At 41.4% G+C, this 25,250-nt stretch overlaps 1 protein-coding gene across 5 annotated transcripts in view; it reads right to left on the bottom strand.

Moving 5' to 3' along the window:
- Nucleotides 1-4,250: 4,250 nt before the first annotated feature.
- Nucleotides 4,251-25,250, bottom strand: part of CDC16 (cell division cycle 16) — a 30,521-nt gene continuing 9,521 nt past the window's right edge. Inside the window, exons 10-18 of one of the 5 annotated variants that reach the window (XM_036904827.2) lie at nt 24,887-24,936; nt 23,920-23,993; nt 22,201-22,326; nt 15,469-15,621; nt 13,948-14,011; nt 11,425-11,486; nt 10,375-10,510; nt 7,351-7,444; nt 4,251-4,713 (exon numbers count right to left, since the gene is read on the bottom strand). In XM_036904827.2, the coding sequence (XP_036760722.1) occupies nt 4,454-4,713; nt 7,351-7,444; nt 10,375-10,510; nt 11,425-11,486; nt 13,948-14,011; nt 15,469-15,621; nt 22,201-22,326; nt 23,920-23,993; nt 24,887-24,936 (1,019 nt within the window). In that variant the 3' untranslated portion in view covers nt 4,251-4,453. The remainder of the gene's footprint in view (nt 4,714-7,350; nt 7,445-10,374; nt 10,511-11,424; nt 11,487-13,947; nt 14,012-15,468; nt 15,622-22,200; nt 22,327-23,919; nt 23,994-24,886; nt 24,937-25,250) is intronic. The other 4 variants (XM_036904828.2, XM_057494643.1, XM_057494644.1 and 1 more) reach the window with 4 other exon arrangements.

Genomic DNA, 25,250 nt, shown 5'->3' with positions numbered 1-25,250 from the left:
CTGCCATCAGTAACAGAAGAGAAACTAGAAAACTCACAAATGTGTGGAAATTAAACAACACAACTCTTTAGCAATGGGTCAAAAAAGAAATCACAAGGAAAATTAGACAAACTGTAAGACAAATGAAAACAAACATGTAGCATAACAAAATTTCTGGGATGCAGCAAAAATAATACTCAGAGGCAAATTCATAGCTGTAAATGCCTAAACTAAAAAAAGAAAAAAATTGTATGTACACCTTGAACAGCAAACTAAACCCAAAGTTAGAAGGAAAAAAATAATAAAGATTAAAGTAGAAATGAAATAGGATAGAAAAACAACACAGAAAGTCAACTTGATCAAAAGTTGGTTTTTTGAAAAGATCTCTAAAACTGACAGAGTTTTTGAAAAGATCTCTAAAACTTAGCCAGAATGACCAAGAAAAAAAAATAAAAAGACAAATTACTACAATCATAAAATGGAAGAGGGGAAATTTTTACTGTCTTCAAAGAAATAAAAAAGACTGTTAACAAGATATTATGAACAACTCTACACAACAAACTTAATAACCTAGTTGAAACGGACAAATTCCTAGAAACATATAAACTACCAAAAGTGACTCAAGAAAAAATAGCAATAATAACAAAGGAGACTGACTCAGCAATCAAAAACATCCTAACACAAAGGCCCAGGACCAGATGGCTTCAGTGAATTCTACCAAACATTTAAAGAATTTACACCAATTCTTCTTAATTTCAAAAAAACTGAAGAGGAGGGAACACTTCTTAGTTCATTCTGAGGCCAGAATTGCCCCAACACCGAAGTCAAGGACACAATAAGACAACAACACACTAGTATCTCTTACAAATATAGATGTAAACTCAACAAAATACTAGCAAACTGAACTAAGCATTATATTAAAAGTATCCTACACCATGACCAAGTAGGATTTATCCCAGGATTGCAAGGGCTGCTAACCATATGAAAATCGATGTAATATACCACAATAATAGAATGAAGGAAAAAAACCTCAAGATGTTATATACGTGAGCCAAAGATGGCCCATCTATGACCCATATATTGACCCCTATGTTGTTTGCAGGCTGGGAAGGTTGGCTCATGCCCACCAGCACCAAAAGCCACACACAACCTGCCTGTTTTGCATGTTGGGCAAAACTATACCTAGCATCATTCAGACTTCTCCAACCCAGAGATCTCTGCTGTGCCACCACATTAGAGACATATGACCCTCTCTGTAATCCCCGTCTCCCCCAGGAGTCCTCCTGCTCTCTCCCTTTCTGGACGGTAGACCTACCCCTTCATACAACCCACCAAAGCACTCTCAAATAAGGCTACCCAGAATAAAATGTGCCACTCACCTTGTTCAAGTCTTTTCCTTAACAGCCCTGAAATTCCAGAACTCTTTACACCTGGCCATCTAAATTGATCCAAAGAATTTTTGACAAAATATGCACTTTTCTTATTTAAAAAACAATAAACTAGGAATAGAAAGAAACTTCTCTAACACCATAAACGACATGTATGAGAAACTGCCAGCTAACATCATACTCAATGGTCAATGACTGCAAGCTTCCCCTCTAACATCAGGAACAAGGGTGCCTGCTTTTGCCATTTCTATCCAACAAAATACTGGAATTCTCACCAGAGCAGTTATGTGAGGAAAAGAAATAAAACTATCTTTTTGCAGATGACACAATCCTATTACATAGAAAACTAAATACACACACACACAGTTAAAGCTAATAAAAACAAATCAGTATACAAAGTCAACACAAAAATCAGTTGTATTTCTATACTAGGAATGAACAATCCAAAAAGGAAAACTAAGAAAACAATTCCATTTATAATAGCATCCAAAAGAACAAAATAGTTAAATAAATTTAATACAAGAGTTGGAAAACTTACAAACAAAAACTACAAACTCTGCGGAAAGGTAATAAAGACAACATTAATAAATGGAAAGACATCCAGTATTCATTCATTAGATAACATAATAGTATTAAGAAATATACAAGTTCAAGAAAATCCCTCACAACCTCAAGGGTACCTTTTTGTTGCTGTTGTTGCAAAAACTGAAAGAACTATCCAAAAATTCATATGGAAATTCCAGGGACCCACAACAGCCAAAATCACCTAGAAAAAGAAAACAATCTGTTAGGAGCACAGGACACACGGGGCTGATTCCATAGGATTCAGAGCCCAAAAATAAGCTCATATTTATCATATCCTGACTTTCAACATGGATGCCAAGACTATTCAACAGGGAAAGGACAAATCCTTGGACATCCACATGCAAAACAATGAAGTTGGATCCTGCTCTTACAACATTACAAAAACTAACTCAAAATGGCTCAAATACCTAAATTTAATAATTGGAACTATTAAAAATGTTAGAAAATGTAAGTGAAAATCTGTATAACCTTGGATTTGGGAATAGATTTTTAAATATGACACCAAAGCACATTAAACAAAGAAAAACAGATAAACTAGACTTCATTAAATTAAAATTATTATGTGTCCAAGGACACTATGAAGAGAGTGAAAGGATAACCCAAAGGATGGGATAAAGTATGTGCAAATCATGTATGTGGTAAGGGCTTAATAGCCAAAATCTCTAAAGAATTCCTACAACTCAACTAAAAAAAAAAAAATAGACAACCCAACTTAAAAATGAGCAAAATATTTGAATAGACATTTCTATAAAGATATACAAATCGCCAATGAGCACAGGATAAGATGCTCCACATCACTAGTCATTAGGGAAACAGGTCAAACCGTGATGAGATACCAATTCCCACCCACTAGAATGGCTATAACAAAGAAGACACAGTGGAGATCACCAGTGAGGATGTGGCAAAACTGGAACCCTTGTGCACTGGTGGTGGGGGTGTAAATTGGTGCGGCCACTGTGGAGTCTGCTGGCTTCTCAGAAAGCACAGAATTACCAGATGACCCAGCAATCCCACTTCCTGGTGCACACCCAGAGGAACTGAAAACCAACCATGGAAACTACCTGTGACCATCAGGAAAGAGACAAATGTGACATATTCACCATAAAAAGGAATGAAGTTCTGGTAACAGCCACAACATAGACAAACCTTGAAAACACTACACTAAATAAAAGAAACCATACACAAAGGACAAACACTGCATGAGTACACATGTATGAAATTACCTGTGATCAGCAAGTAGGCTGAGATGGAAAGCAGACCAGCGGTACCCAGGAACTGGAGGCAGGGGCTGCTGCAGAGTTACTGCTTAACAGTAGTTTCATTTGGGGTAATGAAAAAATCTGGATATGCCAGTGAACTGTACCCTTGAAGATGGTTAAAATGGCTCTGTATCTGTGTCCACATATACACACAGTCACCATGCACTCCCCCAACCCCAGGCCCCGCACCATCTCACGCTGAGGTGGCACCTTCGTTATCAGTGATAATTAATTGAAGGCTACAATTTCACCACAAGAAAGAAAACAATGACAACAGAAAAATAAATAGATGGGGCACATCACAGGGACCCAGGGGCCCCACCAGAAGGCCTGGCAGACCAAGCTGAAACGAGCTACAAGATCCTGGACAGGATTATAACCTAAAACACAAGACATACAGAGCGGTCAATACCAGTAAATGAACAGCTGGAGGGAAGAGACAGTTTTCATTACACAACTCCACATGTGGCAGATGGTCCCCCTCCAAGGGGTGGGGCTCATACCCATTCCCCCGAGGGCAGGCTGTGCTTCCAAAGAAACAGCATGGAGCAGGAAAAGCCGTAACTGTGCCGTCGAGACACTGTGACCCACGGCAGTCGACGAGTCCAGTCACCACCACTTCATAAGGCATGCTGGTATCTGTGCACCTGACATCCTGTGGTCAAGAGCACTTCACATCTGTGGCATTTTTTCCCAAAACTCCAGTCCAATCACTAGAAACATACGTCCAACAAACTCAAATTGAGGGACTTCCTACAAAGTATCTCATCAGCCCTCCTCAAAACTGTCCAGGCTGTGAAAGACAAGACAAGTTGGAGACGCTGGGGCAGAAGGAGGCGCCCAAGCTAATGGGGACACTGGTGATTCCCACAGTAGCCTGTGTGGGCTTCCTCATGGTGACCGAGTCTCATGGGGGCACAAGGCGGGGGGCCAGTGAGGGGCAGACACGCGTGCTCTGTACTGTCTTTGCAGCTTTTCTGCAAATCTGAAATTAGTCAAAAACAAAAGTTTATTGAAAAAGAAAAACAAAGACATAACAGAAGTTTTACCTTCTTTATTCCCCTACATATTACTATTTTGTGGGCTCAGAAAACATCTGTTGCAAAAATATGCAATCCTGTCTCTGAAGGCAATGTCCTTCCTCAACGTAGAGGTGTGGTCCGGATTCATGTTAAGAAAGGGGAAATTCTGAAGGCAGGACGAGGTGCGAGGGAGCACCGGCTACTCTAGGGTCTTCCAGAGTCATGTGCTGTGGTCTGACATAGATGTCTCTAACATCATGTCACTTTCATTCATTTCAATTTCAAAGGTTTCTTCCAAGGAAGGTCTGGAATCTGGAGTTTTTCTTGAGGTTTCCAGTGGCGCAAGCCCCGTTTCTTCCACAGTCTGTTTCTCTACTTCAAATTCCCTGAAATCCCACGGAGGTGAAATAATGTTTTTTAGTGTCTTCATTGTATGCACATCAAAGTCATAACATTTTAATTTGTCTTTAATGTCTGCTCCTAAAAAGAAACACCAGGATAAGAATAAAATAAGAAATCCCATCTGTAATTTACATTGTTACATAACACTGCCTCCATCAGTTATGCCAAATGGTAATTATAAGAGCACAAGTATAGCTCTGAAGGAAAAAAGTCCCAATTATTTTCCTCCTCCTCTTTTTACTCTTATTATCAAAGGAGACGGTGGGAAGACTTTTTAGAGGCACACACATTTCAACTCCAGTGCAGTTCAACAGTCCCCCCCTGCACACACACACACACACAAAGCCCCCATAAATATTGATAGGAGCCTGTGGGTAACTTCTTGACTCCTACAGGTGACTGCCATTGGCCCTGGCATAGTCACAAGTCTCAGCATACAGAAACCACAGTAGAGGGAAAAACATTTTCCACACATCAAAACCTTACTGGAAAGGGCCTTTCAACAGACATATTAGTAAGTTCAATCATTCAGGACATAAACGGTAACAAATTTACACAGTTGGAGCTAACAGCTTTTGGTAATACATGTTTTGACAGACAATGACATGCAAGCCTTCTAAAAACAATGGCAGTGCAGCACCGTGCATCACAAGAAAACAATTTTCCAGCTACATGTGGTGATGGTGTTGACTGGACTTATCATGGTGATCATTTCACAAAATATACAAACATCAAATCATTCTGTGTACCCCTGAAATAACATATGTCAATTACATCTCAATAAAAAAATAGTACACAGCAAACAACACACTTCAAAATCTCCTCTGCCTTCGTGAGGCCAAGCAAAATGTTTGTCTTACTCAATACTACAGACACCTCCAGGCCATATTTCGCTTTATAGTTTAGTCTTTAAGGCTCACAATTCCTCCTCGAACAAATGAGGAAACTGAGGCTCTGATTGGCCCCCAAAGCCACAGGGCTACTAGGGCAAAGCTGAGATCTCAACCTAGGGTCCTTGTGCCACCAGGGCCCATGTGGCTCCTTCTGTTTTTTAACTTGTGAATGTTGAGCCGACATTCCCAGCAAAGCATCCACAGCTAGATTCTCAAGTGTCCACACCAGACCAAAGCACGTTTGAGCTCCTAGGGAACACTTCCCTTCCCAAGCCAGAGGTAACCCTGCTCTGATTTTTCCTATTACCACCAGTTAGGTTTTCTTATTAAGTGGAATTAATCAGTAATTTTTTGCATAAAAATCTGTGCAATTCATCTATGTTACCACACAATTCAGCAGTTAGTGCTTTTAACCATGCAGCTCTCTGTATGAGGGCACCACAGCCTGCCCCTCCACTCCCCCACTGTGGGCATCTGGATGTTCCAGCTGGTGCTCTTGAGAAAAAAGTTGCTATGCTACAAACGCTCTTGTTTGAGGCACTTATTTCTGTTGGGTGGCCACCTGGGAGCAAACTGCCACATTGTCAGATCGGTACGGCAGGTCACCAGCCTCACCCCCTAGATGAGTTACACTTCCTGACACCCCCACCTGAGACAGCCCCTCCCACTGTGACACGGCACCTGATGGCAATGGATGCACCTTAGTGCGACTTTGGGCTCTCAAGGGCCCTTGAAGCTGTAGCTCTTGTCCTTTGGAACCTGAGCCCACATGCTATGAACAAGCCTGACCGACAGCTGCAGGTGTGCGTGCGACCAGCAGACGAGCTACCAAGCCACTCGCCAGACAGTGAGACATGACGCAGCTGCCGGTTGGAGTCTGAGGCAGCAGCAGACCTAACAGGCGTGGCTGACAGACATCCAAAGAGGTTTCACATGCTTATAATGACCCCACCAATAATCAGAAAGAGTCCAACTGCTCTGTGTCATCGCTGACACTAGGTACTGTCAGTACAATGACACTGAGCATTTTCACTTGCTTTGCAACTATTTGGATATTCCCTCTGCAAAAGCTCCTGTTCAAATATTTTGCCCATTTTTGACTGACTTGTAGGATTGTTTTGTATTCTAGACACAAGTTCCTGGGCAAGTCTATGGATCATGAGTAGTTTCCCAAATGATATGCCTCTTTACTCTCTGAATAGCATTTTTGATGAACAGATCTTAATTTTATCGAAGCTTAATTTAACAGTCTTTCTCTTACAGTTTTTGGTCCCTCTAAAGAAATCTTTGCCTATCCCAAAGTCTACATCTCAAGATTTATCCTCCCTTCAGCCTCTTTACAGTGTCCATAACTAAGTGAATGCCCAAGAACAGCAGTTCTATCCAAAGTTATCACATGATCGCTTATCATACAAAAGAGCAAAGAATTACACAGCACTGCAGTATGAATGCAGCCCACTGGGTCCTGCTCTGAGACTGAAGGTCAGTATGCGAAGCCTGCATCATGAGATACTGAGGCCACTTTCCTTTGTTCTCAGAAAGATATTGCCAAGGCTTTCCATCATGCAATTAGATAGATTCTTGTGTACCACAGTGCTTTACACATATTCTAGTGGTATTTGCAGATAGCAAGTATTCAACTATAAACTGAAGGGGTACTTAGTTCCCATAGCGTTATCTCAACAAAATAAGGGATTTCTTGAGATTAATACAGTTATAATGGTTAGAAAGATGAGCTTAGAACTTCACACGAAAGTCTGAGAAACTTTAACACAGATATTTAAACAATGCAACGCTATGTCAGTAAGAACTGTAATCTTACCAATATATGCTTCCGAATCACCAATGTACATTTCAATGCAATGGCCAAGCATTGTAACAGAAAATGTGTCATCTCGCCTAAGACCAAGGGCCTGCTGGAAAAGATTCAGCAAGGTTATTACAAGAAAATGCATTTCCTTTCTTTTGTTTAAAAACATTCTGACAGCCTCGTTAACAACTGGTGTTGGCAAAACTGGACAGCTACATGCAAGAGAATGAAACTGGATCACTGTCTAACCACATACACAAAAGTAAACTCAAAATGGATCAAAGACCTGAACGCAAGTCATGAAACCATAAAACTCTTAGAAGAAAACATAGGCAAAAATCTCTTGAATATAAACAGGAGCATCTTTTTCCTGGACACATCTCCTCGGGCAAGGGAAACAAAATAAACAATGAACAAATGGGACTACATCATGCTAAAAAACTTCTGTACAGCAAAGGACACCAGCAGCAGAACAAAAAGCCATCCTACGGTATGGGAGAATATATTTGTAAATGACACATCCGACAAGGGGTTAACATCCAAAATATATGAAGAACTCACACGCCTCAGCAACCAAAAAGCAAATAACCCTATTAAGAAATGGGCAGAGGATATGAACAGACACTTCTCCAAAGACATTCAAATGGCCAACAGGCACATGAAAAGATGCTCCACATCGCTAATTATCAGGGAAATGCAAATTAAAACCACAATGAGATATCACCTCATACCAGTTAGGATGGCCAACATAGAAAAGACAAACAACAAATGCTGTTGAGGATGCAGAGAAAGGGGAACCCTCCTACACTGTTGGTGGGAATGTAAACTAGTTCAACCACTGTGGAAAGCAGTATGGAGGTTCCTCAAAAAACTAAAAATAGAAATACCATTTGACCCAGGAATTCCACTCCTAAGAATTTACCCTAAGAATGCAGGATCCCAGTTTCAAAAAGACATACACACCCCTATGTTTATTGCAGCACTATTTACAATAGCCAAGAAATGGAAGCAACCTAAGTGTCCATCAGTAGATGAATGGATAAAGAAGACGTGGTACATATACACAATGGAATATTATTCAGCCATAAGAAGAAAACAAATCCTACCATTTGCAACAACATGGAGCTAGAGGGTATTATGCTTAGTGAAATAAGCCAGGCGGAGAAAGACAAGTACCAAATGATTTCACTCATTTGTGAAGTATAAGAACAAAGCAAAAACTGAAGGAACAAAACAGCAGCAGACTCACAGAACCCAAGAATGTCTAACAGTTGCCAAAGGGAAAGGGACTAGGGAGGGTGGGTGGGAAGGGAGGAAGGAACAAAGGGAATAAGGGGCATTATGATTAGCACACATAATGTAAACGTGGGGGGAGGGTGGCATGGGGAAGGCAGTATAGCACAGAGAAGACAAATAGTGACTCTACAGCATGTTACTACGCTGATGGACAGTGACTGTAATGGGGTATGTGGTGGGGACTTGATAATGGGGGGAGTCTAGTAACCATAATGTTGCTCATGTGATTGTATATTGATAACAAAATAATTTTAAAAAACACATTCCTGCAGAACTCAATTCAAAACACTCCAGGGAACCTGGGGTGGGGACAGAGGATGGCCCGATATCCAGCTAAACAAGCACACCCTCGAGCCCGAAGCTGGACTGGGGCAGTGCATGGAGGGCCATCACACTGTTCTCTTTCAGGTCGGAAATCCCACGTCCACACAGAGCCCTCTAAGCCTTCTGCATCTAACTCAGAGAAGAGAGGTCGATTACAGAACAGTCACGTATATACGCGCAAAAGATCACCCAAACCAGAAAACCGGCCAGGTCCGCACTGCTGACTAGCTCAGTATTCTGGTTATGACAGTGGTGCCTTCAGGACTCCATCTCACCTGAGAATCTCTAGCCAATCCTTGAAAATCAGCTATAAATCTATCACTCACAAATTTCTTTTAGATTCCATTTTCTCATATTTTATTTCTTTCTCAAAATACTATTACTTCATTGATTCTAAGAGCTACATCTGGTGGCTTCTTACTACTGCCATCTGCCGGCCGCGGCTGTGACGAGGGGTCCCGGGTGAGCAGCGCGGACCCGGTGGCCATGCTGCCACGGTGCAGACTAGGCCCCAGATAATGGGAGAACACTCAGGACACGGAAGTCGCGGCCTGCCTGAAAGCCTTCTGTCGGCATTCCCGGCAGCGTAGGATTTTCAGAGCCAGTGTCTGGCAGGAAGGAACTTGAATCAAGAGTTGGATTCAATCAATCCAATCAATCAACTGGATGTGTTCTGGCACCAGGAGACTACTTGGGAAACATAAATATTGATCACCTGGGAAAAGAGTGACTCAGAAAACTCAAACTCTGACTGTGGAGACCGGAATATCTTAACTATTTATTTCACACATATTATCTTTTTTATGTAGGTACTACAGGGGCCCCTGATCAAAATCTATGTCCTAACGAGTCCAAAATTGCACTTCTTCAAGGTACAAAAAAACTAAGTGATGGGAAAGAATTATGATAAGTTTAAATGGCAGTGGGTGGTGTGTGTGTATGTGGTCATTATGTACAAGGAGGTCTTTGATTTGATGAAATACCTTATGGATTAAGAAGAGACTCTTTCCTAGTGATAAACACAGATTGTTCACCTACTAAAGCGATCTAAGAGAATTAATTATAAGTCATCTGTAGAAAGACTAGAATCCCCAAAGACTCTTCCTGCGTGTACAGCAGGAATTTCTGCATCCACCGCCTGGACGCAAGGCCCAGCTCAGACTGGGCTGACAAGCATCATGGACGTGTGTCAGTCTCACTGCATGCCGTGGACAAGTCTCACGTTTGTCCCTATTTGAGGAATATGACACACACAACACACATGCTTTTCTCTGCAAAGAAAAAAATAAAATACAAGGTTGCCTGAAGAATTTTAAAATGGTAAAGAAACAAAACTGCCTAGAAAAGATCTTTTAAGAAAAAAAAAGTGATAAATGTTAACTAGATTTAAAAGTTAGGTACAAACAAAAGACATACGGTATGGAAATAATCCACAGCATTTTCAAAGTTGCCCATCAGACTATGGATGTACCCTATGGCGGAGTATGTGGAGGCGTTCTGGGGGATGAGCACCAGGGCCTGCCGGTGGTAATCCAGCGCTTCTGCATACTTCCTGAGAGAAGAGAGGGAGATGGGGAGGGAAGCCGATGGGGAGGGAGAGAGGACACAATCAGTGGGTACAGTGCAAGTACTTAATTCCTAAGGCTCAGAGGAGCACTCCCTGTACCAGAGCAGCTGCTCAGACTGGCAGAGATCCTCCATACACACTTCTGTATCTCAGCACCTCCCTGAAATACACCCCTGCCTTGCTCACTCAGCCTGCCGCAGGCACTCCTGCTGTGTTCCTATTGGTGACTGGCCGGAGACTGGAATCAGAACCCAGCTCTGACTCTCGGGTCTGTGCATCATCACACAGCAAATGCCCCACACCGGGGCAGCTAAAGGCAGCCAGGCCCACAGGAGGTACTTGGAGCAGTGCACCCCAAAGTTCTCTGGACTATTTGCTCTATCAAATCTTTTGTGAAAAAAGGTTTGTGCTCAGTGAACTTTGGGAAAAGCTTCAGCTCATAATGCATAGTAAAGACCCTAAGACCCTGAAACAGAAACAACTGTTAGTGTTTGAGTGACTCAGAGTTTCCCAAACTCACTTAACCAAAGAATCTATTTTTCCCCCGTCATCCATTTACACACCAAAAACTGGTATCTACAGGAGAATGGTTAGTTAGAATATGGATATGGTTTTAATTAGATCCTGCTATCCTGGTTCTTCAAAATTAATTTTGAACACTAATATTTTTTATTGTAAGAAAATAAAAATCATATATCAATTTATCCATTCTCAATATATCCCTAACATGGAATTATACCAACAGAGATAAAAACAATCATTATTTCGATGCTTGTCACACACGGGCAGCCGAGTACAAGGAAGCTGTAGGGTCTCAAACTAGAGACACAGAAAAGGCTACACAAAATTAGGTAAACTTTTAGTCACAAAGAGTACTTCTAAAAACGTACTTCACTTACTTCAGTTTTCTGCAGACATGCCCCAAGTTGTTCAACAAAGGCTCCCATTTGTCAACAGTTACCTAAAACACAGCAACATCAAAACCATGATTGACAGGTGCACCTTTCCCACTTGACGGGCTTCACTCTGTCATTTCAGGTGTTGAGGTACTGGCTCCTCCTGGTGCTTGCACAGCACTGAGTATTTGTGGGTCCTTCCACCCACCTTTCCTTCCTACTAGATGAGGCTTCCTGAACACTCCTATTTTATTAACACGATTTTGTTAAACAGCCCATCTATGCTGAAGAATTTCCAATTCTGTACCTCTAGCCCAGAGCTTTCCATCTGCCGACTAGCACTTCAAATTCAAGTGGCACATGCTAAACTCCCATCTTCTCTCCTGGCTTCCCAGCTCGCTGAGGTCACTCAGTACGTAGCGTCATGTCATCCCCAACCCATCCAGGAGTCACCATGGCTTGCTTATCAGACTCCTTGGCAAAGCCCCAACCCCCTTAGCAAGTCTTGTCCAGGCCAATCACACAAGTGTGGCCATGCCGCCCTTCTTACACCTCTGGTACCCACCACCAGAAGGGGCGACACCCAGTGTCACCTTCAAGGGCCTTGATGACCCACACATAACCCTACCAGTTCTGTTTCTTGACATTCTCTGTGAACTCAAAGTCCAAGCCCTCCTGAATCAGCTTAAGTCTGTGCACACCGTTCTCCGTACCCGACGTGCTCCACCCTCACTTCTGCCTGGCTGACGTCTCATCACCCTCTATGACTAGGAGTGTGTTGCTATATCCAGATGGCCTTCCTGAGCTGCCTGAGAGTCTGGGTCAACCACGCCCTGCATGGCTTCCTTGGTTTCCTCCACCACAGCCCTTTCTGTGCACTGTAGAATTCCTGCCAGTTTACTTACTGCATTCCCTGACAGATCTGAGGGCTGGAAATGCCAGACCAGTTTCTGCTCGCCTCCCAATGCCTAGGCTCAGAGCTCAGCACTTGGCCAGCACACATCATATGGGTCTGCACCAACTGAGTAGCAGCCCTCAGCCACGCTCACTCTCCTGAGTCTGCCTCCAGGAGGCACCGCTCACGTGAACCAAAGCAAGTCCTTTACGATGTGCAGGCATGACTGCTTTCCTGGGGCTGCTGTGACATATGCTGCAGTTATAAGTGAAGTCAAACCAAATTTTCCCCTCTTCTTCGGACTTTTTAATGGACATTCTGACAGTTTAACGGTATTGCGATTTGTACATTACTTTAGACTTCTATGAGACTTCAAAGTGCCTCCTGATCATCAAAGAATACAGTTTTCAACTAAGTGTGGTTTAAGATGATGTATCTCAAACTTTTCTGCACATGAGAATCACCTGGGGATCTATTAAAACTGCTGGTTTTGATTCAGGACATCCAAAATTCTGTTTTTAGCAAGCACCCAGGCAAAGCTCAGGTGGCTGATCCAGTTTGAGTAGCAAGGTCCTAGGCATTCAATTCTTTGAAAATGACAAGGTGATAAAAGGCAACCCTGAATTATCAAAAACACATGTATATCCAGACCACCCAAGACTGGCCATGGAAGAACATGCTTTACATAGGCACATGTGCAAAAACACATAAACACGGTGTTTTTAAGAGCTTACAACAGGTAAGAGACCCAAATAAACAAAGCTGTCTTTGGGGATAAGTGATTGACACCCAGCAGGGAGGCCAAGGGATCTGTTTGTCTCAGTGAAGAGGAGCTGATGTAACAGCCAGGAAGACATGGGCTGTGGACAAGAGCGCCCACACAGGACCACAGTGGGAATAGGAAGTGATGGTCAGAGGGAATAAAACAGAACAGGAGTAAATGCAAAGAACCAGGAACCAGAGCAGCCCCACACAAATCCCCTATGTACCCAAGTCTACAGTATTTCAAGTTCTTCTTATTTTAAAATACCACCAGTGAATACACATCCATGCTAGCAGGAAGGCTGACTCATGAGCACAGATCCATGGGGTACACCTTTCATACAGGAGGACCAAGACTAGGCGAAGATTTCAAACACTGAAAGGTCTAAATATATACAAAGTACAAAGTAAGGAAGAGAAACGACACGTCTGAATCTGAATGACAGCCTGATTCCTGCAGAGCAGGGTCTGCTGCTCACCTCCCCATTGACCAGATGCTGCTCTTCCAAGTTGCAGAGAAGGGCCTCTGTTAGATGCTGCAGTACCCACCCATGTCCACCGACCATCACTGTTCTCCATATCGAATAACCCTCAGACCTATTCTGATTACTCCCACATATTAAACCTAGAGTCTCTTAAGAAGCAAAGGGCCAACACCTGCCCTCTCAATTAGAAACAAACTTATTTTGTACCATTTAGTAAAACAGTTAATCACCTAACAATGCAGACATTAACAAGCCATTTGTTATGATAAATTTTAGGTTATTTACTTGTAGGCAAGAAAGATCGTTTGTCTACATTATTTTCCTCATTGACTAGTAAACACATTTAGGAGTGTGTGTGTGTGTTTACAGATTAACATGGAATACCTCCTTTCCAATTGCTTTAATTTTTTCCAAAGCATCAAGAAACCATTTTTCTGCTGTTTTCCACCTACAATATAGGAAAAAAAGGTTGTAGGGTTATTCAGAATTAGCAAGTATATACATTTTAAGAAAAATTTGAGTATCTCTTTCTAGTAATATTACTATGAAAGGTAAACATCTGTAAATAGTTTAAGACTCAAATTTCAATCAACTAAGTGATTAATTGTATGGCATTAACATCACCAGAGTTCAAGATTTTAGGGGCTGTAGTTTGTTCTCATTATTCTCAGGAATCAATGTTCTTTGAAGTCACTAGGAACAGTGCTTTAGCTGATACTGAACCACAGGTCCCTGTGGAAAGAAAGGGTTAGGCTCCTACAAACCTCATTTTCATCAACGGTCCAACATAAAACTTGTTTACCCAAGTGCTCCTGTTTAACGAAACCTTACTTAACACATATTGTTCATTCACTAACACTGAGCTTACAGCCTGCAGCCCGGACAATCGCCTGGGCAAAGCTTCCCTAACACATGTACTTTCTCCAATGCTCGTCACAGCCTTCCTGTGCTTGGGGACACCAACCAGCACTTCAGCACAGCGTTCGCGGATCATTTTAAATAGTGAAATCAGCAAAAAAAAGCACAGAAATGCAAAATATGACACAAAATAGAGGGCAAAAAGAACACTTGTTTACAGTATGAGAGCTGACCTCTGCTGGGAACACACGCATATCCACATATGTGAAAACCTCAAGTACTGTTGTTGGGGTAACAAGTAAACTGACTGTATATTAAATTACTATTATACATTATAAAAACAAGCTCCAAACTTTCTTTTGTAAATATGAGATAATCCAATTTTCAGAACATACACATATGCCACAAAAAAAAACTATAGCAGAACTAAGTTACTGTTTTAAATTTATGTATTTAAACTTATGCATAACAAATTCATAGTGCAGAGAACTATAGGTATTTTTCTCTTTGAGTATGACCCTGAATTACTTATTCTACAAATATTCAAGGCCACAGAAACACCTTAACTGACCAGGAAACAGATCAGGGCATCTCTAATAAGTTTAATGTTCAGGTTAACTGGCAACTAAAAAGAAAACATTTACTTCAAAAGTTTGGAATATCTTTCTCAAATGTATGACGCCAAGTCCTCATCAAGGAGAGGACAGCAGGTAGCGTGAGCGCTGGATTAAAGAAGGAGAGGACAGGTTCTGCAGTGCCTCCAGGCCACCCTGTGGGGTCAGTCACTTGACAGAGTTGGAACAACTGTCTAGTCTTGGAACCAAGAGCATGTGGTAGCCCACATCAAAGGCATCAAAAGGCACCAAAACCTGGTTTAGTATTTTTAAAGAAAGCCAAGATAACACTTCCTATTTCCCTTTTTTACTGCTTCCTAAAATAGTATACATTTATGAATAAAAGTCTACTGTAGGGTCATTCTGATTACACTCCAGCAACCGAGGCTTTTCTGTTTACAAGGCAACAAGGGCTTTGGCCTCCGGTACTTACTCTCCATTTTGAAATGCAACCACACCAACTTCATGCATAACAAAAGGATCCTCAGGTGCGATGCTCAGAGCTTGGCCAAAGAATCTTTCAGCCAACTTTGAATTATTGGTCAATCCATATTCTAATCCGATATAGAGCATTGGCAAATGACACCTAAAAACATTGGACATTTCACATATTCAACACCAGAAGCTTCATAATTCAGCAGAAACTAATCAACTTCAAATCCTTTCTGCAAAAACATTTTAAACAAAGCCAAAAACAGAGCATTAAATTTTAACACTTCACTTACTAATAATGAATGTCTAATGGGCTTTTAGACTATCAGCTGCCACTTCTAGAATCTATCAGCAATCTACTTACCTTTTCATTACTCTACAGTAAAAAACAAAAACAGAAACACAACCAAATGCTCTCTAAAGCAGAAGGGCAGGGTCTACACTGCCTGTCTCCCTCCACGATGCTCATGTCATGCCCTAGCCTGACTGTCTTCCTGCTTCCCCTTCACTGACTCTGCACTGTTCATCTTCCACGTGTGTTCAAGTTCCCCTTTATGAAGCTGCTTCTGACTCCCTCACGTGGATTCCCACTGCATCTGCTATTATCCATTTACACTGAAGAGTTCTGAATTAAGTCATGTTTATTCTATTTCATATCCTCTGAAACAGTTCTAGGCATAGAGTAAGTACTAGCCACTTTTCAATGGAATCTTCTTCTCTTCACACCATCAGACCAGTTAATTACATTGAAGCAAACACAGTAGGATCATCTTTCTTTGAAGACGGACATAAGAACGTCTACAAATACTGACTGACGGGTTGGTATGTGCTTTGGTTATAATCTAGAGTCATGAGTCAAGTTAAGATTTTATCACCTACAGAAGGGTAAGGAGAAATCCTTGAAAAGGATCTACCTGGAGAAAGTACTTCCAAAATGGCAGAGTAAAGACCTACAAAAATCTACTCCTCCACAAAAGCAACAAGTCAGCTTGCAAAAATTGTCAAAATAAACCTTTTCAGAACTTTGGAAGTTAACCAGAGGCTTATAACAATTGGAGAAGTGAAAACAGCTGAGCTGCACAGTAAGAACAGCAAACTTTGTGATGTTTTGACCTGTCCTGTTCCCGTCTCCCTTCCCACAGCTCCACATCAGCCTAGAAAATCAGCAGCCTCACAGTGTCTAGAGAGAACAAAGTGCGTTCAGAGCTCCTGAAACAACCCCGAGAGAATCAACACTATCTGACCTGACCGACAGCTCCCTGGAAGTTCCACTCACAGCCGGTCCTTAACTGACTGGACGTGGAGCTCACTCAGTGAGGAGAGCTCCATCCCCAGGACCTTTGTTGAAACAATCGGTGGTAACTGTTTAACGTTAACTTGAGGCAGCTATACCATCTGAGGCAGCAAGAGATTGGCTAAAAACTTAAAAAGGAAATGTGGGGGTAAGATGTCCAAAAGGTGCTCTGAAGAGCTCTAACACCTCCTGGGGGAACCACAAAGCCACACACCCACGTAGGAAGACTGGAGGAGGCCCTCATCTCTCATCTCTGGGCAACCCCAGGCTCAGTGCAGGCCCAGGGTCCTTCAGCAAAGAGTTATGACTATTAGTGTAAGACATAAAAGGAAGCCACTAAGGCAATGGAGCACAGCTTCGGTGGCCTCATATGACAAAGAACACAGACTTTATGGATTAGTTCATCAAAGCCACCACACACAACAACCCTGGCCTGGGTATGGAACATCTGATCCCCATATTTGCCATAGTACATTACCTCAACTCCCCAGTTTCCATAAAAAATAGAGAGAATTGCAAAGACACAGAAAAGTATGGCAATATGGGAAAAGCAGTCAATGGAAACTGGAGGAGGTCCAGATGCTGGACTTAACTAATCAAACACTTTAAATATGTTATTTTAAATATTCAAAGAACAAAAGGAAATTATGCCTACAAAACTGATGAAGAGAACAAAGTCTCACCAAACAGAAAATAGAGATGAGACAAAAGTATGTAACAAAGAACCACACAGAAAAAAAGAGTTGAAAAGTAAAAGAACTAAATAAAAAATTCACTAGGAGGGTTCAACTAGAAAAATCAATGAACTTGAAGACATCTCAGCTGAAATTACCCAGCCTGACAAACAGAAAAAGAGGAGCTTGTGGGACACACCACCAAGCACAACAACTTATGCATAATGACAGACCCAGAAGGTGAAGGGAGGAAGCCAGGGGCAGAAAGAATATTTCAAACCAAGAATATGTGGCTCAAAAACATCCCAAATCTCAAAAAACTCCAAGTAGGATAAACTCAGAGAACCACATATAGACAAATTACAGCTAAACCACTGAAAAAGATGACAACAAAAATCTTTAAAGCAGTAAGAAAATACAACAAAAAGTGTACAAGAGGGCCCCAATAAGATTAACACGTGACTTCTGATCAAATACCTGGAGGCCAAGAAGGTAGATAGATCACATGCAAAGTGCTGGGAAAAAGAATGCCAACCAAGAATTTTATACCCAGCAAGACTATCCTTTGAAGATGGAAGTGAAATTAAGCCACTCCCAAGGAAACAAAAACTGAGAAGTATTGTGGCAGGTTCACCTTACAAGAGAATTCTTCAGGCTGAAAGCAAGTGATCCCAGATAATTTAGCTCCAGATGAAAAAATAAAGAATACCTATAAAGGTGATTATGTAATTATAAAAGACAGTATAAATATAAATTTCTTCTTTCTTCTCTCAACTGACTTGAAAAGCAACTGTATGAAGCAGTATGTATATAGCTATACTGTTGGGCATACCATGGACAGAAACGTATGGATAGATGGCGTCTCTAACTCAGGAACAAATGAAGAGAACAAAGTATGGTAAATAATAAGGTCAGTATGACGAATGACATACATACTTGCACTCCTCACAGTTCCTTTGAAAAACAGTATTACACACAGTAATAATTATAACAATATGTGACTAAGAGAATTCTTAGCTACCAGACCTGCCCAACAAAATACTAGAGTCTCTTAGGCTAAAATGAAAGGACACCAGATAGTAACTCAACTGTACATGAAAAAAATTAAGTAAAAGTAACCATACAGGTAAACAATGAACAGTATAAATGTATTTGTTTGTGACTTTTTTCTTCTTATTTAAAGGACAACTGAATAAAACAGTAAGTTTTAGATTGCTGTTGATGGGATTATAATGTATAAGATATAATTTCTATGACAAAACAGAACAAAGGAGGCAGGAGGGATCAGAGCTACAATGGCATAGTTTTAGTATACCATTGAAAGTAAGTCAGTATGGTAAAGTAGGAAATGTATCTGGTCTTCTCCTCTGGTTCCTAGCACAGAGCCACTACAAACGCTCAGGATTCCCTACGTCACAGGAGCCTTCTGTTATGATGGGCCCCTTTTGATCGCCCCTTATGTTTCAGGCGACTTAGCGTGGGGCCCCTGGATAGCCTCAAGAGCGGGCTGATTATCAGAAAGACCAAGTTATGAGAGTGCCCGCTGAAAGTTCCCACCCACTGACCTCCCTGGAAAGGGACAGCTGGTGATTCAGCTCTGTAGGAAAGAACTCTGAAACAATGAAATGCAGAGAGCTTTCCAGCTAGCGAGCCCATGGAGGTGCAGGGAGGGCAGGGCACCCAGGGGACACAGAAGCTCCACCCACCCCGGTGCACATACTGGCCCTCTGTGTCTCTTCCATTTGGCTACTCCTAGGTTATGTCCTTTATAATAAATTGGCAGATACAAGTAAAGTGCTATCCTGAGTTCGGTGAGAAATTCTAGCAAATAATCAAAACTTAGGGGGGCATGGGAACCCCTGGTTTAGTCAGAAGTGTGAATGGCCTAGGGCTGGTGACTGGCATCTGAAAGGGGAGGGAAGTCTTGTGGGACTGAGTCCTTCGCCAGTGTAACTGCAGGAAGGTGGTGTCAGGACCGTACTGCCCTGGAGGACCAGCTAGTGTCTGGAGAATCAGAAGACTGTTGCTGCTGGAAAGCGCCCGGGTTGCTGTTTATCCAAACTAGATTGCTTTAAAGTGTTGACTGTAATGCCCAAAATAACCACTAAAAAAAAATCCTCAAACTACATATTTTAAGAGAAAATGGAATTAAAAGGGCACATTACATCTGTCATAGAGAAGGCAGTAATGAGGAACAGAAGAATAAAAAGGGATGTATGACACAAAAAAGAGAAAAATGGTAATCATAAATCCTACCTTATCAGCAACTATATTAACATAAGTAGATAAAACACCACCAAAAGGCAAGAAATTGGCAGAACAGATAATAAAACCATGATCCAACTATATGTTTTCTATAAGAGGCACTGTTTAGATTCAAAGTAATAAGCAAGTTACAAGTAAAAGGATGGAAAAGAACACACCCTGGAAACAGTAACAGAGGAGGGCTGGTGTGAATGTACCAGTATCAGACAAAATAGACAGAATGTGTTACTACAGACAATGAAAGACATTTTATAATGATAAAAAGCTCAATCCATCAAGATACTAACATGAGGGACCCAAAATACAATATTCTACAGTACTAGTTGCAGGTTTCATACCCCATTTGCAGTAATGGGTAGAATAACTAACCAGGTGGAAGATCATCCAGGAAGTAGAAGATGTGAACAACACTGTGACTCCATCAGACCTAAGGGGCAGGCAGCTATTCTACACACACCCATAAGAGCAGAGCCTCCATGCACCAGAACCCAGGATGCAGTGTGTCAGGTAATAAATGGATTGAAATCACACACAGTATGTTGTCCAACCACAGTGGAATTCAATTAGAAATAACAACAGATGGAAATGTGAGAAATTCACAAATATGCAGAAATTAAGTAACACACTCCTAAATAACTAATGACTCCCAAGAAGAAACCATGAAGGAAAATTCAGAATATTTACATAATTTCAAACATTTACCCAAACACAGGGCAAGTTTAGAGAATGCAAAGCTGTTCTGATGGGGAGGTGAAACTGAGGGAAAAACAGTATTTATCTTGATGAGCTAATTTGAATTTTTAATTAAAGTTTGTTAGGTTGGGAAACATTAAAGATATTAATCATGTCATCAGTTATCATTGGTTTGATTCTTAGCTAGGAATTATATAATAACTATTCTGGGTTTGTGAGTACCCAGAGTAGAAAAAAAAAAAAAAACAATTAGCAGACCCCAGCATGCAACTCAAGGCCAGTTATCAAGATTTTTCTGTCAACTTGTCAGACTGCCAGACTGGGGATGTATGCAGACCCTGGAGTCCAGCTTCAGCAAAGACTGGAGAAGGTCTCACACATCTTCATAGATAAGGAGAAAGCTGGACTGGGTATAAGGACCTTTCAGGTGGATCAGTAACTGGTTGAACAATTTCAACCTGGAGGATTATTTCTAGTAATATGTTAGTCATAGATTGAAGGTATGTGTCTCTCCCAAATTCATGTGAAGCCCTAACCCCCAATATGACTGTATTTGGAGAAATAATAAAGGTTGATGAGGTCATGAGGGTGGGACCCTGGTTCAACAGGCTGAACCATTTAAGAGGAAGACAGAGCAGGGCACACTCTCCACCGTGAGAGGATGTAGTGGGAAGGCAGCCTCAACCAATCCGGAGCTCCCACCAGAACCTGAGTCAGCTTGCAACTCCTACCACAGACTTCCCAGCCTCCAGAACTGTGAGGAAATAAATGTCTGTTGTTTTAAGTCACCCCATCTCTGGTGTTTTATTATGGCAGCCTGAACTGAGTAGGACAGTTAGGGAGTTATTTGACAATATTTTCATGGATGACTAGTTAGATATGAAAGTCATGTGTCACATTTGATATAACTTTAAAAAGCTGAGGATAATAATTTAGATGCAGAACTGGGTACCAAAATCTGATAGTCTGAAAAAGTAAGTCAAACCTAAGGAGATGAAAATCAATACAAATAAATATATGATCCCACTCCTGAACACTACAAGCAAATTAAGGTAGCTAACTTCTACTGAGTGCTTTCTACATCTCAGACACTAGGCAGAGTCTTTAACTGGCATTGTTTCAACTACTCCTCATAGTAGCCTAGGTGTAAGTATTGCTATCATTCCTACTTTTTAAGACGGTACATGATTTGCCAAGATCACTAGGCAGTCTGACTTCAGAAGAGCACTCCGAACTACCGCATTCCCACTACCTTTCACACAGTTGGAAGCGGTGTTTGGTAGAGGCAGCCCACATGAAAGGGCACTGAAAGGTGTAACCGACGCTGACTCCAAAGAGTCAACTGGAATAGTATCAACAGTCTTCTCCCCAAAGTAACTTACTCGTAGGGTACACTTACATCAGTTAACATCAATACATTTACTGCCAATACAAATACAGAACATGGGCAAATACAGTTCTGCATTATCACTTGGCCACATCAAATCCTTTCCGGCATGAGTAGGATATACTTAACAATTTTGCTCATGACTACTTGCATTCTTGCCTAAGCCCATGAAAACGCGCTTCCCTCTCATCTCTCCCCTCGCCTAACTGCCCAGCAGCCTTTCCTTAAAGCCTGCGAGGCAAAAATCATACCACCTGCTTTCTCCCTCAATTCCCACTGATATTTCACAGTCATAAACTACTAACAAGATGCACATAAGGCATTCTTGTTGCTTAGCAACCACAGGGCAGTGACAGAAACATCAGAAATCTCCTTGTTAGGCGAACAAGCCCCTCTGGAGCAGAGCCCGCCCCGCCCTACCCTTTCATCAGCTGGGCCGCTGTGAAGTAGGCAGCCATGGCTTGGTCATGTTCGCTCTCCACTGCAAAGGAGTGCCCATAGGCTATCCACGCAGGCCCGTAGGTCTTCTCCAGCGTGGTGGCTTTGCTGAAACGAGAAGTTTCACCCAACGACACAGTATTAATTCTTGAGCTGCTGGCTAATTTTATAGAAGCTGATGGCTTCCAGGTCATTAGAATTAGATAAATGAGCTGTCAACCTTTGCATTGATTTATTTAAAATAAAAGAATGATTAATAAATAGCACAGGCAAATTTTTAAGAAACTTTAGGAGAGGTCCGCTTTTTAGGTACTATAGTTAGCATTCTGTGTAGAATTTACATATATTACTTACTCCCAAGACCTTTATTTCACAACCTAGTAGATAAATCATGGTAGCAGCACCATGTGCTGGGAACCTGTTTTGTGCCTGGCACCCTCTGAGATGCCTTATATGCATTATCTAGTTCTAATAAGGTGCAAGATGGGTTATTTGTATTTTGAAGAAAAGTATACTGAGGCTGGAAAAATTAAGTGACATCCTACCGATGGCCATAAGAGAATCACCCAGGTTCCAACAGACTGGACCACACTGTCTTGAGCAGCCACAAGTAGTCTTCGACCAACAGACACTCTGGTGACCCACACAAGGATTAAAGAGCACAGACCGCAAACAGGGCAATATAAAGGGTGAGGGTCCCACATCCTAGCACTTTATGTTCTCTTGTTTTCTTTCCCCCAGACGTCCTCAGTTTCATGGAGAGTCCAGCACTACATCACAGAAGCAAAGCTCAAAAGAACTATCATGACACGAATCACCTTCCTACTCTGGGAGAAGCACAGAGTCTCTGAGATGCTCAACACCCAGCTGACTGGAGGGCCCCCCACTCTTGCTTCCTAGTGCAGGATCCTCTTGGGTCATCAATTTTCCTAATGATCCTGGGAATCAAGTGTTACATTATTCCTTTTTTTCAGAAGAAAGGGTCAGAGAAATTATCTTTTCCAAAGAATTACAGCTAGTAAGTATCAGAACTTGATTAGAATTCAAGTCTTGTCCAAAGTTTATGCACTTTCCCTTAGATCCATTTTCTATTTTGTTCACACAGAGGAAATCATAGGCATTATTACTTTAAATCTTTAGTAATTAATTCTTCACATATTAGACATTTTTCTTAAATAAATGAATAATAATGGCTAAGTAGTTTGACTGGGTTGCATGGAGTTCCTTCAGCTAAAACCAGAGATCCTTATACAAGCCAGTTTACTATGCCAAGGATTTCGTTTTACAGTTTTAGTGACCCTAACCTCATGTACGATTTCATGTAATTTCAAAACTATTAACAAAAGAAGTCCTTCAAGTAAAAGGTTAATAGAATTTCTGTAAGTGAAAACCAAAACCTCTCAAACTACTTTATATTAATCTCTACTGTTCCATATTTATTATTATTTATAAATAAAACTTCAAGTATGTTATAAGCTCCTTGGGAACAAGGTACACAGCACCGATCACTAGACTCTCCCCTCATGACATCTTATAAAGATGAGGTACGTAACTGATGCAAGCTGAAGGGAAGCTGCTGAAGAAGGCATTCACTCTTTCACACTGTGTTCAGAGTCCTTAACAATTACTGTATTAAAGAGGATGAGCAATAAATCACTTCCTACAGGCTCACCCCAGGGGAGGAAGGCAATAAATTCATACCTGAGATATCTTCTGGCATGTTCATTTTTATGACCAACCATGAGATAGTAGCATCCCACTGCAAACCAGGACACCTAAAATGTTCAAAATTTATCATGACCAAAGGTGCTTGACTTTGAATAGGCAATCTCTAACAAATTAGGCCAGAGAGTAGGTTAGACATTCCACCACATAGTCTAGTTAAAATCAGAAACTTCTCTGGGCCAGCTGTCTACTAACGGACCTCTGGCCTAGACTGAGGTTCTCGAAGAGCAGATGCTTCTCAGCTCAACCTCAAGATGCCCTCAATCATGTCCCTGTAGCACTCCAGACAATATGGGACTCCTGAACCCTACCTGCTGTCAAAAACCAGTCTGAGTCCTGATTTCCCACCTGCAGTGTGTCCCCCCGGCTCACCCTGGTTCCACCCCATCAGAGGACTTCTCTTTGCACTGGTTTTGCCTCTTTACAAGTTATTTTCACACCAGCCTAAATGTGCAGATTCGTGTCTAAGACCTAGACCCTGACCTTAACTTCTTTCTAAGTCTTAGTTGTGACCTACAGCAATTTTGGAGATGCAATGATTCAGTCAGTGAACAGTTCAGTAAGTTGCCTTATCTGTGCAATCTGGGAAGCCGCCAAGAATTAGTGCTACTTATGGAGGGTGGGTGGGTGTGGCTTTCACCTTTCATATTTTATTTTTTGGTATGTTAAATATTTTTAAATAAGCATATATAATTTCTATAATCAGAAAAGAAAATTTTGTTTTACTATTTCAGCAAACTAAAAAAGACCTTCATGGATCAGAAGAGCTACCGCTGCCTTCCAGTCATCACAGGCACTAGGAGACTCTGCTCTAGCAACTTAAAACAAAACATTATTTGCTTGAATTTACATATATGTTACTGTCTAAACAGTGTTAGGCATTTCTTCAAGTCAGGTGAGAAAAAAACACAGCAAGGGAAAAAAAGGATTTATATTTACTTACAGGATTACTAGGATATAAATCCACCAACTTATGAGAAAGATAAAAAAGCTCTACATTAGGGAGAAAGAAAAAAAAAGAATTAAATCATTCTAGCAAATGAATTTTAGGATATGACTTTCCACCACTTAACAACTCTTTATGATCACAAATTTTGTTCTCACAGCAATTATTTCATACTTCTTTTCTTTCTAGATAAAAAAATCCATTTGCCTAATGAAATACAGAATCTCTGTGGGGCAGTTACTACAGTTATGTCACCAACCCACTCACAACCCCCTTACCCCATACCAGACCCCTAAGCGGGCAGAGCTCTTGCTGAGGGACTGGAAACTGGGTGAGCGGCATGTGGCCAAGCACAGCACAG

Source organism: Manis pentadactyla, chromosome 17 (assembly GCF_030020395.1).
Source record: "Manis pentadactyla isolate mManPen7 chromosome 17, mManPen7.hap1, whole genome shotgun sequence".
Lineage (NCBI taxonomy): Eukaryota > Metazoa > Chordata > Mammalia > Pholidota > Manidae > Manis > Manis pentadactyla.
The sequence above is the reverse complement of the archived record's forward strand: the minus strand, read 5'-3'. Positions and strand labels throughout refer to the sequence as shown.